The 13,188-nt window shown below is 43.0% G+C and overlaps 1 protein-coding gene across 1 annotated transcript; it reads right to left on the bottom strand.

Annotated features, from left to right (window-relative positions):
- Positions 1-4,121: 4,121 nt before the first annotated feature.
- On the bottom strand, positions 4,122-12,923 carry LOC311126998 (CCN family member 4-like; the record flags this gene model as incomplete). Its single annotated transcript, XM_084158733.1, has 5 exons — positions 12,794-12,923; positions 9,190-9,466; positions 5,404-5,658; positions 4,954-5,147; positions 4,122-4,427 (listed from the first exon to the last, which is right to left on the bottom strand). The coding sequence occupies exons 1-5, from the start codon at positions 12,839-12,841 to the stop codon at positions 4,122-4,124; spliced, it is 1,080 nt and encodes a 359-aa protein (XP_084014859.1). The 5' UTR covers positions 12,842-12,923.
- Between the last annotated feature and the right edge of the window lie 265 nt (positions 12,924-13,188).

Below are 13,188 nucleotides of genomic sequence, written 5' to 3'. Positions count from 1 at the left end.
TTTTCTATTGATAATGTCAAATTAACAGCCACACAGAAAGACTCATGTGAAGGTGAAATTACAGAGGAGGAACTTCTGGATGCAATTAAAGACTTTAAGTCCGGGAAAACTCCAGGGTTGGATGGCATACCAATCAAGGTATACCAAACCTTTTTTGATATACTAAGAGGACCGTTATTAGCATGTTTTAACCACTCCTATGTAAATGGTAGATTATCTGACACTCAAGAAGAAGGTCTGATCTCATTATTACTGAAACAGGATACAAGTGGAAAATATAAAGATCCAGTCCATTTACAAAATTGGAGGCCACTTACACTTCAGTGTTGTGATGCAAAAATCCTAGCAAAATGTATAGCGCATAGAATTAAAAAGGTATTGTCGGATATTATTCATTCTAATCAGACAGGTTTTTTACATGGAAGATACATTGGAGATAATATAAGGCAAGTATTGGAAACAATAGAACACTATGAAAAATATGGGAAACCAGGCCTGCTATTCATAGCAGACTTCGAAAAGGCATTTGATAAAGTTCGACTGGAATTTATATATAAATGCCTGGAGCATTTCAATTTTGGAGAATCTCTTATAAAATGGGTCAAAATCATGTATAGTAACCCTAGGTGTAAAATAGTAAATAATGGCTATTTCTCAGAAAGTTTTAAACTGTCAAGAGGAGTGAAACAAGGTTGTCCACTATCGGCATATCTATTTATTGTGGCCATCGAGATGTTAGCTATTAAAATCAGATCCAATAATAATATCAGAGGATTAGAAATACAGGGCTTAAAAACAAAGGTGTCATTGTACGCAGATGATTCATGTTTTCTTTTAGATCCACAACTAGAATCCCTCCACAGCCTCATAGAGGATCTAGATACATTTTCTAACCTCTCTGGATTAAAACCAAATTATGACAAATGTACTATATTACGTATTGGATCACTAAAAAATAAAATTTTTACATTACCATGTAGTTTACCAATAAAATGGTCTGATGGTGATGTAGATATACTCGGAATACATATCCCAAAGGAAATAAATGATCTCACTTCAATAAATTTTAATAGAAAGTTAGCAAAAATAGATAAGATCTTACTACCATGGAAAGGAAAATACCTGTCAATTTGTGGAAAAATCACCCTGATTAACTCTTTAGTATTATCCCAGTTTACCTATTTGCTTATGGTCTTGCCTACGCCTAGCAAACAGTTTTTTAAATTATATGAGAAAAAAATATTCAATTTTATTTGGAACGGCAAGCCAGACAAAATTAAAAGAGCATATTTATATAATGAATATGAATTCGGAGGACAGAAATTATTAAATATTAAAGCATTAGACCTATCACTAAAATCTTCAGTCATCCAAAAGTTATACTTAAATCCGAACTGGTTCTCAAGCAAATTAGTAAGATTGTCTCACCCACTGTTCAAGAAAGGCCTTTTTTCCTTTATTCAGATTACAACCTCTCACTTTCAGTTATTTGAAAAGGAAATAATCTCCCAAATGTCACTATTTCTAAAACAAGCCATAGAAAGTTGGTTGCAATTTCAATTTAATCCTCCAGAAACGACAGAACAAATAATGCAACAAATATTGTGGTTAAATTCAAATATACTAATTGACAAAAAACCTTTATTTTTTGACAGAATGTTTAAAAAAGGTATAATCTTCGTAAATGATATCATCGGTAGGACTGGTGGAGTTATGTCGCACATGCAGCTAACAAAAACATATGGAAATGTCTGCTCTACCCAGAATTACAACCAAATAATTGCAGCCTTACCGCAAAAGTGGAAGAGGAAAGTTGAAGGGGGAGAAAGTAAGGAACTTGTCTGTCGGCCTTGCATTAAAGAACATAATTGGTTAAGGAAAACTGTGATAAATAAAAAAGTATATCAGTTTCACTTAAGGACCAAAGGATTGACAGCCGTCCCATATAGATTGCAAAATAGTTGGGAAGAGATCTTTGACGTACCGATCCCATGGCATAGTGTTTATGAACTGACACGAAAAACGACACCGGATTCAAAAATTAGAATCTTTCAATTTAAATTATTATATAAAATTCTTGCTACCAATAGAATGTTATTTATATGGGGGATACAATCTTCCCAGCTCTGCAGATTTTGCTGTGAAGAGATAGAATCATTAGATCATTTGTTTTGGTTCTGCCATTTGTAGCTTGTTTTTGGACACAGGTCCAGGAATGGCTAAAGGATTGCAATATTTACCTGGAACTAACCTTGCAGATAGCATTACTGGGTGATCTGAAAAGTCATAGTCAATCAATCAATAATATAATAATACTTTTAGCAAAAATGTTTATTTTTAATTCACAATCTGTAGAAGCAATGAGAATAGAAAGGTTCAGAACTTTTGTAAAACATCACAGTACGGTCGAAATATATATGGCAAATAGAAATCCTATATGGATGGTGTTAAGAGATAGATGGGAGGTATTGAATAGAGTTGAAGGATGGGACTAATAACAAATAACAACAAATAATAACAAAGATAGCTAATAATGTAAGCATACTGTGTCCATAATAAGTATATAGGTTGTATGTTGGGAGCTTTTGGGAAAGAGCACAGTTAGAAAGATATGGCATTTAGAAGCAAACCGGATGGACATCATGAAAATGATCGGAGAGGTTGAGAGTAGAAGAAGTTCAGGAGCAAAAAAATAAATAAATATATATATATATATATATATATATAGATATAGAATTATTGTAAAATTAACTCTGTCCATAAGGTGTAGATAGTAAGTATAGACCGGAAGTAGAGGCCTGGGCGTTGTTGTTCACTAATTTACTCCAAGTAGGGAAAGGATGGTGGGGTTGAAAAGTAATAAAGGGGAATATATATATAAAAAATAAAAAAAAACATGGGGGATTGGAAGTGATGCAGACAATTACATTGATAGAAGATACAATCTATCTGCAATATTAAGCTGATCCATCCCCCCCTTTTCACACTCAACAGTTTCCCATGTGTCTCAAGAATGGTCCACCACCCAAAGGACATCCAGCCAATTTGACACAACTGTGGGAAGCATTGGAGTCAACATGGGCCAGCATCCCTGTGGAACGCTTTTGGCACTTTGTAGAGTCCATACATTTCATTTCATTTACATTTCAGTCATTTAGCAGACGCTCTTATCCAGAGCGACTTACAGTTAGTGAGTGCATACATTATTTGTTTATACTGGCCCCTTGTGGGAATCAAACCCACAACCCTGGCGTTGCAAACGCCATGCTCTACCAACTGAGCTACATCCCTGCCGGCCATTCCCTCCCCTACCCTGGACGACGCTGGGCCAATTGTGCGCCGCCCCATGGGTCTCCCGGTCGCGGCCGGCTACGACAGAGCCTGGATTCGAACCAGGATCTCTAGTGGCACAGCTAGCACTGCGATGCAGTGCCTTAGACCACTGCGCCACTCGGGAGACTGGCTCAGTGCCCCGACGAATTGAGGGGGGGGGGGGGGTGCAACTCAATATTAGGAATGTGTTCTTAATGTTTTGTACACTCAGTGTATATTTGGATGTTTTTCCCCAATATGAAAAATATGCTTTCACGCTCATTTTCAAAGAAAACAGCTACATCCTTTTTCCTTTCATTAAATGGAGGTTAAATAATTGCAAAACCCTGTGCATAAAAATATATATATTCTACACATAAGGGGCTTGATCATAATCAAGAGTTTGGGCAGGGTTCAACTCAAATGTTCTTCAATCGTAGTCCTGGGGACCCAAGGGGTGCGCAGGCTTTGTTCCAGCCCGTTACTTGAACATCTAATTCAACTAACCAACATATCATCAATCCCTTTATTCCAAGGAATGTAAAGCTGGAGACAATAGAGGCCAATAATAACCTAAATGAACCTGTCCTCTGCTCAGTTCTCCCCAGTCGAATCATACCGAAGACTCTAAAAAATGGGACCGACACCTCTCTGTTTGGCCTTCAGCGTTAAGGAGATGGATTTGGGTAAGGCCCTGCGACAGACTAGTGTCTTGTCCAGGGGTTGTACTGCCTCATGCTACAGAAACAGGAGATGGTCTCCTGCCCTATGGGGCCGTACGTTCAGGCTCGGACAAGGCTGCTCAGTTGTCAGTTGATGACCTCATTGTGGTCGTAGTAGTGCCCCAGCTCAGAGAAGATGTCGTTGGGGTTCCTGCAGCTGAGGTTACAGAAGCAGGCATTGATCCACATCACCTGCCATGTCAGCGTGGCTCCGTTGGGACACTTAAACTCCACCTCGATAGTCTTGGACTTGTAAGGGATGCAGCAGCGATCGTCTGTGGCCATGCAGACGCCACAGTATTTTGGCCGGTAGGGCTTCTTGCTGGTACAGCCTGAGATTGTGAAGTTCTGGCTATGCTCCTCCCTGTAAATGTTCAGACACTTCTTCCCTGGCTGAGGGGTTCATAGATAAACATGGGTCAGAATCAATAATAGATTGATTGACATGGGGTCAGAATACTGTTACACTGTCAAAATGATATTCAACTGTACTGAAAAAACATATGTCACCCATATGATTTAAAACCATGTTCATATTCACAATACATGAGTTGATGAAGTTGGGCCTGGTTTCATTGAAAGCACAAGTGAGATAGTGTGTCACTGTGCATCCTAAATGGCACCCTATTCCCTAAATGGCACCCTATTCCCTATATAGTGCACTACTTTTGACCAGAGCTCTATGGGTAGTACACTTTAAAGTGAATAGGGTGCCATTTAGGACATAAGCTGTAGTCCTGTGTAGCTCAGTTGGTAGAGCATGGCGTTTGCAACACCAGGGTTGTGGGTTCGTTTCCCACGGGGGACCAGTATGAAAAAAATTAAAAATATGTATGCACTCACCAACTGTAAGTCGCTCTGGATAAGAGCGTCTGCTAAAAATGACACACACACAAAAAAAAGAGACAGATGTTCTCACCTTGATGTGCTTGGTGATGTCGACGTCACAGGGCCGGATGTTGCAGAGGCGGGACTCCTTGATCAACTCACACTGGTCGTTGGCGTTGGAGATCCTCAGGGACAGGCCACGTCCACAGGTCTTGGAACACGGGGACCAGGAGGTGGTCTGGGTAATGCAGTTCTTATGCCAGACCTCATTGTGGCTGGCGCGCACTGCCAAATAAACAGAGGAATAGACTCTTGAATAGGGATGCAAAATTCAGGTAACTTCCCCAAAAATGCCCAGGCTTTCCAGAAATCCTGGTTGGAGGATTCCTGGATTCCCTGCTCATTCCTTCCTGATTTCAAGAATCTTCCAAACAGGATTTCTGGAAAACCAATGGGCCCATATTGCTCTGGTCAAAAGTAGTGCACTACATAGGGAATAGGGTGCCATTTGGGATGCGTCCCATATAATCTAGTACTGTACCCATCTCTGCATGCCTGGGGGCTTCCTTGCGGGGCTTCCTGGGCTCGTCACAGATCCACTGCTCACAGCATCGGCCCGGCAGTTTGACCCGCCTGGGCGTCTGGCACCACACCCGGGGTGGCTGGGAGTCCGTGCATAGCGGTACACAGCCGATGGCCCCGTTTACACACAGACAGCGGTATTTACAGCTGGGTTGGAAGCTCTGGCCGTTCCGGTAGATCACTCCGTCATACTCACAGCCTGTACCCACCATGTCTGTTTGATAGAGCATGTAAAATAATTAGAATCAGCGCTGCACGGTCAAGTATATCCCCTATAGCAAGGGGAGGCCCGCCGGGCACTTCAATCCGGCCCACGATACATTTTTTAAATGTATTAAATATTATTATATTTGAGTTACGATTTTTGGCCTAAAATTACTAATTCCATGATATACAAACAAGCTCCAATAGATGGCGCTGTAGCCTCTGTATTTGGGCCTACAGTCAGATTCAGAATGCACTCAGTCATCATAGCCACTTCATTGCTTGACGACTTTTGACGTGAAAAATGAGTGCTGCAAAAATGAGAAAAGTGGACTGTGAATGTCGTGTGTTATTGAATGGTCAGCAAAATACTTTTTTACCTGATATGCTAATAAAGTGTTGCCGTTTTTAAGGAATACAATCTCAATCGTCATTTCAAGCAAGCATGATAAAAGTGTGTTAATGCTGGAAAATGTTGTCAAAGTGGTTGTAAAACTTGCCAACTTTAACCATCGTCAGTTCATTCAGCTGCTCAATGACACAGAGGCAGAGTACCAGGACTTGTACCATTCAAATGTGCGCTGGCTAAGCCTGGGAAAAGTATTTCGCCATGTGTGGGAACTGAGAGGGGAGATAGGTATGTTCCTTGATACGGTTGGTAAGTCTGACAACTTCTCCGAGTTGAAAGACAGACTGGCTGGGCGACTTTGCTTTCGGTGTGGACATATTGGGGCATCTGAACGATCTAAATGTGAAACTGTAGGGAAATTGTGTTTTTGTACATGAACTGTATTCCAACGTGAAAGCATTCAAGGCCAAACTTATGTTGTTCTCCAGAGAAATGAGCAGCCGTGTTGTTCTCCAGAGAAATGAGCAGCCGGTCTCTCGCTCTTTTTCCGACACTGGCCGCACTGGACGCGCCCACATCGCAGTGCCGGACTGAGACATACAGTAGCACTTTCATCGACCTGCATGCTGAGTTCCTGCCGCTTCTCAGACTTCACCAATATTGAGACTGAGCTGGAACTTGTATCATGCCCCCTGTCTTTCGACAGTGAGAAAGCACCACCAGACACGCAATTGGAGCTCATTGGCATCAAATGTGACAGTGCTTTGAAGGAGAAGTACAAAACAGCAACAATAGACCAGTTCTATGGCTCACTAAATGAGACAAAGTTTCCAAACATTAAAAAGCACGCCCAAAGGATGTTGTTTTATTCAGGTCCACATGTGTGTGAACAAACGTTCTCAGTCATGAATTACAACAAATCCCGTCACAGGTCAAATTTAACTAAGGACCACTTGTCAGCTGTTCTGAGAATCTCTACATCAAAGATGACACCAAACTTTGATGCCCTTGCCAAGAGAGGTGACCAGACCCATTGTTCACATTAAGACTCAAATAACCGTGACTGGGGTAGGCAAGGATTATGCTTTTTCATGGTGTTGGTTATGCAGTGAGAATTATCCAGCAATGCACTTGGATACAGGTAATAACTAATCAGTCAGATTTGGGCTGAGGTGATTGGATAACTGTAAATATGTCTCACAATGGAGATGAGAATTGTTCCTTAATATGCTTTAAAAAAACAGACCATTCCAAATTAAACGGATGCTCTTACGATATGTTTGACTCAAATTTTAGATTACTTTTTTTTTCTTACACATCTGCTGTTACATTTTGCATGTCTCCAGTCATATAATATATATCTATTTTTAAGTTTGCATATTGTGACTAAGTTTGATTGTACTTTACAAGGGTAGAGATGCAGGATCAGTGTGTGTGTTTGACTGTGTCTGTGATGTTATAAATTATATCAATTTTGTGAAGATTTTGTGAAAAATGTGTTCACAAAAAAACAAGGGTAGACTTCTCAACAGCTTCTACCCCCAAGCCATAAGACTCCTGAACAGCTAATCATGGCTACCCGGACTATTTGCACTGCCCACCCCATCCTTTTACGCTGCTGCTACTCTGTTAATTATTTATGCATAGTCACTTTAACTCTGCCCACATGTACATATTACTTTAACTACCTCACTAGCCGGTGCCCCCGCACATTGACTCTGCACCGGTACCCCCCTGTATATATAGCCTCCCTACTGTTATTTTATTTTACTTCTGCTCTTTTTTTCTCAACACTTTTTTTGTTGTTGTTTTATTTTTACTTTTTTGTTAAAAATAAATGCACTGTTGGTTAAGGGCTGTAAGTAAGCATTTCACTGTAATGTCTGCACCTGTTGTATTCGGCGCATGTGGCCAATACAATTTGATTTGATTTGATTAGAAATGGTACAAGGGTAGAATTGTTCTGCAAGCATATGTCCACCTACAGTACACTAGTAGTTGCGTATCAACGTGAAAATTAATAAAGGCTTCACATGTTTTTTCACGCATATAGTATGTGGCCCTTCACTTGGTTTCAAAAACTCAATGTGGCCCTTGAGCTGAAAGGTTCACCCCTGCCCTATAGGTATACATAGGAAAACAAGAAGCGGGATGTACACTACCAGTCAAAAGTTTGGACACACTTACTCATTCAAGGGTTTTTTCTTTATTTTTACATTGTAGAACAATAGTGAAGACATCAAAACTATGAAATAACACATATGTACATATAGCCATATAGCCACCCTTTGCCTTGATGACAGCTTTGCACACTCTTGGCATTCTCTCAACCAGCTTCATGAGGTAGTCACCTGGAATGCATTTCAATTAACAGGTGTGCCTTCTTAAAAGTTAATTTGTGGAATTTATTTCCTTCTTAATGCGCTATGATGAAACTGGCTCTCATGAGGACCACCACAGGAATGGAAGACCCAGAGTTTCCTCTGCTGCAGAGGATAAGTTCATTAGAGTTACCAGCCTCAGAAATTGCAGCCCAAATAAATGCTTCACAGAGTTCAAGTCACAGACACATCTCAACATTAACTGTTCAGAGGGGACTGTGTGAATCAGGCCTTCATGGTCATATTTCTGCAAAGAAAACACTACTAAAGGACACCAATAAGAAAAAGAGACTTGCTTGGGCCAAGAAACACGAGCAATGGACAATAGACAGGTGGAAATTTGCCCTTTGGTCTGGAGTCTAAATTGGAGATTTTTGGTTCCAACCGCCGTGTCTTTGTGAGAAGAGGTGTGGGTGAGCGGATGATCTCTGCATGTGTGGTTCCCACCGTAAAGCATGGAGAAGGAGGTGTTATGGTGTGGGGGTGCTTTGCTGGTGACACTGTCTGTGATTGATTTAGAATTCAAGGCACACTTAACCAGCATGGAATGAGTAGGTGTGTCCAAACTTTTACCTGGTACTGTAGTTGAGACTGTTCAATGTCAGCATTTCAGCTCTAAAGCCTTTCTCAAGAAAGACCAGTCTCAATGCACTGTGGCACACAAAGAAAGAAATGTATCAATTCCTTCGTCTAATCAGTACAACGTCCATTCTCATTACTGTATTTATATTTACAAATTGACTTAAAGGCACAGATGGAGATGGTAGAACGTCAGAACTCAAAGAGGAAAGTTATCTGAGGTGACACTTACAGGCACACACTCCTTTTTCGTACCTCGGCTTGTCCGCGCTGTAGTCGCAGTACAGTCCCTTATGGTAGTCACAGACATCGGCCTCGTTGCAGGTCTCCCCCACCTGCTTGGAACAGGCCTTACAGCAGTCACAGCCGTCCATCAGCACACTGACCCCTGGCGGACACAGGGGGGCGCTCTTGGCACACTTGCAGGGCCATTTGCAGAATGCGGTACGGTTATACAGCTCTATGGTCGTCGTCAAGGGAGGCATGGCCGTGGAATGTAGGGAAAATACCTGTAGGATGGACAGAACAACACTTATGAAATACTGGGTCATACTGGTGGGTTGGTCTTTGGGGTGGTCTTGTTGTGATATTCCTGCAAACCCACAGAGCAGAGAGACCAGCAGCGGCTCCAGGTTGATCATCAGTACCTATGTCAATGTTCATGTGCACCAACAACTAATATCCTCTCCTCAGTATAGTGGTTACAGTAGCCAGGGGTTACATTGGGATGGGGCCACCCAGCCAGAATAGTGGTTACAGTAGCCAGGGGTTACATTGGGATGGGGCCACCCAGCCAGTATAGTGGTTACAGTAGACTGGGGTTACATTGGGATGGGGCCACCCAGCCAGTATAGTGGTTACAGTAGACTGGGGTTACATTGGGATGGGGCCACCCAGCCAGAATAGTGGTTACAGTAGCCAGGGGTTACATTGGGATGGGGCCACCCAGCCAGAATAGTGGTTACAGTAGCCAGGGGTTACATTGGGATGGGGCCACCCAGCCAGAATAGTGGTTACAGTAGCCAGGGGTTACATTGGGATGGGGCCACCCAGCCAGTATAGTGGTTACAGTAGACTGGGGTTACATTGGGATGGGGCCACCCAGCCAGTATAGTGGTTACAGTAGACTGGGGTTACATTGGGATGGGGCCACCCAGCCAGAATAGTGGTTACAGTAGCCAGGGGTTACATTGGGATGGGGCCACCCAGCCAGAATAGTGGTTACAGTAGCCAGGGGTTACATTGGGATGGGGCCACCCAGCCAGTATAGTGGTTACAGTAGACCGGGGTTACATTGGGATGGGGCCACCCAGCCAGAATAGTGGTTACAGTAGACAGGGGTTACATTGGGATGGGGCCACCCAGCCAGTATAGTGGTTACAGTAGACAGGGGTTACATTGGGATGGGGCCACCCAGCCAGTATAGTGGTTACAGTAGACAGGGGTTACATTGGGATGGGGCCACCCAGCCAGTATAGTGGTTACAGTAGACAGGGGTTACAATGGGATGGGGCCACCCAGCCAGTATAGTGGTTACAGTAGACTGGGGTTACATTGGGATGGGGCCACCCAGCCAGTATAGTGGTTACAGTAGCCAGGGGTTACATTGGGATGGGGCCACCCAGCCAGTATAGTGGTTACAGTAGACAGGGGTTACAATGGGATGGGGCCACCCAGCCAGTATAGTGGTTACAGTAGACAGGGGTTACATTGGGATGGGGCCACCCAGCCAGTATAGTGGTTACAGTAGACAGGGGTTACAATGGGATGGGGCCACCCAGCCAGAATAGTGGTTACAGTAGACAGGGGTTACAATGGGATGGGGCCACCCAGCCAGAATAGTGGTTACAGTAGACAGGGGTTACAATGGGATGGGGCCACCCAGCCAGAATAGTGGTTACAGTAGACAGGGGTTACATTGGGATGGAGCCACCCAGCCAGTATAGTGGTTACAGTAGACAGGGGTTACAATGGGATGGGGCCACCCAGCCAGAATAGTGGTTACAGTAGACAGGGGTTACAATGGGATGGGGCCACCCAGCCAGAATAGTGGTTACAGTAGACAGGGGTTACAATGGGATGGGGCCACCCAGCCAGAATAGTGGTTACAGTAGACAGGGGTTACAATGGGATGGGGCCACCCAGCCAGAATAGTGGTTACAGTAGACAGGGGTTACAATGGGATGGGGCCACCCAGCCAGAATAGTGGTTACAGTAGACAGGGGTTACATTGGGATGGAGCCTGTAGTTGCACTCAACCCAAATTTGTTGCGGAAGGAAGTTGTTCTTCCAGGAACATTTTTAACAGTAGTACATGAAATCAGAGCACAGCAAGGGGAAATATGTTTCATTCCAGAAGGAAACACATTTCCAAACTAAGGCCAGGAGTCCCCCCACCAAGCAAAAGATGAAGATCAAGTTGTGTATGAGCTGTAGTATTGTAGACTGAAGATCAATGTAGGGTAGGGTTCACATGCATAACATACTGTACAAGTTTGTACTTCCTTAGTCTTTACATTTATTGCATTTTATCTAGTTCAGCCAGCCCCATGGACACAAACACCAAATTGGCACTAGCGGTTTGGTTTTCCCCTATAAAGTAATGAGTGAGGCTAGTGACTGATAGAAATAAATAACTCTCAGGCCAGGGTCATTCAACCACACCTACCTAATAACACATTTAAACGATATTAGTCAGAGAGAGAACTGAGGTAGTACCTGAGCTGTCATTATCTGAGCTAAAATGAGAGAGATTGGAAGAGAGAGTAGAGGAAAGAGAGAAAGAGAGAGTGGAGGAGAGACTAGAGGAAAGAGAGAAAGAGAGGGTGGAGGAGACAGTAGAGGAAAGAGAGAAAGAGAGAGTGGAAGAGAGAGTAGAGGAAAGAGAGAAAGAGAGGGTGGAGGAGAGACTAGAGGAAAGGGAGAAAGAGAGGGTGGAGGAGAGACTAGAGGAAAGAGAGAAAGAGAGGGTGGAGGAGAGACTAGAGGAAAGAGAGAAAGAGAGGGTGGAGGAGAGAGTAGAGGAAAGAGAGAAAGAGAGGGTGGAGGAGAGAGTAGAGGAAAGAGAGAAAGAGAGCGTGGAAGAGAGAGTAGAGGAAAGAGAGAAAGAGAGGGTGGAGGAGAGACTAGAGGAAAGGGAGAAAGAGAGAGTGGAGGAGAGACTAGAGGAAAGAGAGAAAGAGAGGGTGGAAGAGAGACTAGGGGAAAGAGAGAAAGAGAGAGTGGAAGAGAGAGTAGAGGAAAGAGAGAAAGAGAGGGTGGAGGAGAGACTAGACGAAAGAGAGAAAGAGAGAGTGGAAGAGAGACTAGAGGAAAGAGAGAAAGAGAGGGTGGAGGAGACAGTAGAGGAAAGAGAGAAAGAGAGGGTGGAGGAGAGAGTAGAGGAAAGAGAGAAAGAGAGGGTGGAGGAGAGACTAGAGGAAAGAGAGAAAGAGGGTGGAGGAGAGACTAGAGGAAAGAGAGAAAGAGAGAGTGGAGGAGAGAGTAGAGAAGTGCCCGGTCTAACAGTTTCATGACTGTCTAGGTTTCAGTGCTAACACGGAGACAGATTCTCTCTGAGTAGGTCTATTGTATGCTTAATATTGACAACAAGATAATAGCACAGTGTCAATGGGAAACCAATAATGGGCTACCGGTTATTGGCATCGCGCACAAAATGCCTCTGCGTTATTACGCAATTACATTTTCTAATGGATATATGTGCACAACCTGCGATCATTTATATGCATTATATTCTTATGATCGGGAATCCATACCCTGTAATCTTGAAAACCATAGATAAAATACATCAAAAGTTAGTATGAGGGTCAGAATAAAATAAAATAATCGATGCTTACCTGATGAGTGCTGGCTACTATTAGAATCCACGGCAGAAGCCACCTCATTACGAAATTCCAATATTAACTTCATTGAACCCAGAATGAGATTCTTGTAAAAATAGAACGCATCCCACGAGCTCAGATTATTGCAAAACCGTGCTGTTCAAATGATGGCCAGCGCCGGTCAATGCTCGCTACAAGTGAGTCCTTCTGTCTGACGTCAAACTTCGGAACAAGCCCTGTAGTTTTGCTTGAAAGATTTTCATCCCTGCCTTTCTTCAATTCCCACCTCTCCTCCTCCACTAAAAAAATAGAAAAAAACTTGAGCTGAGCAACAAAAATAAGTAGTTGATACAACGTAATATCATCTTCCTTAAACTTCTCTGTATGTTGATTTATTAATCAAATACATT

This window comes from Coregonus lavaretus (genome assembly GCF_964263955.1).
Source record: "Coregonus lavaretus genome assembly, chromosome: 3".
NCBI classification, from domain to species: domain Eukaryota; kingdom Metazoa; phylum Chordata; class Actinopteri; order Salmoniformes; family Salmonidae; genus Coregonus; species Coregonus lavaretus.
This window is presented reverse-complemented; position numbering and strand designations above follow the sequence as displayed.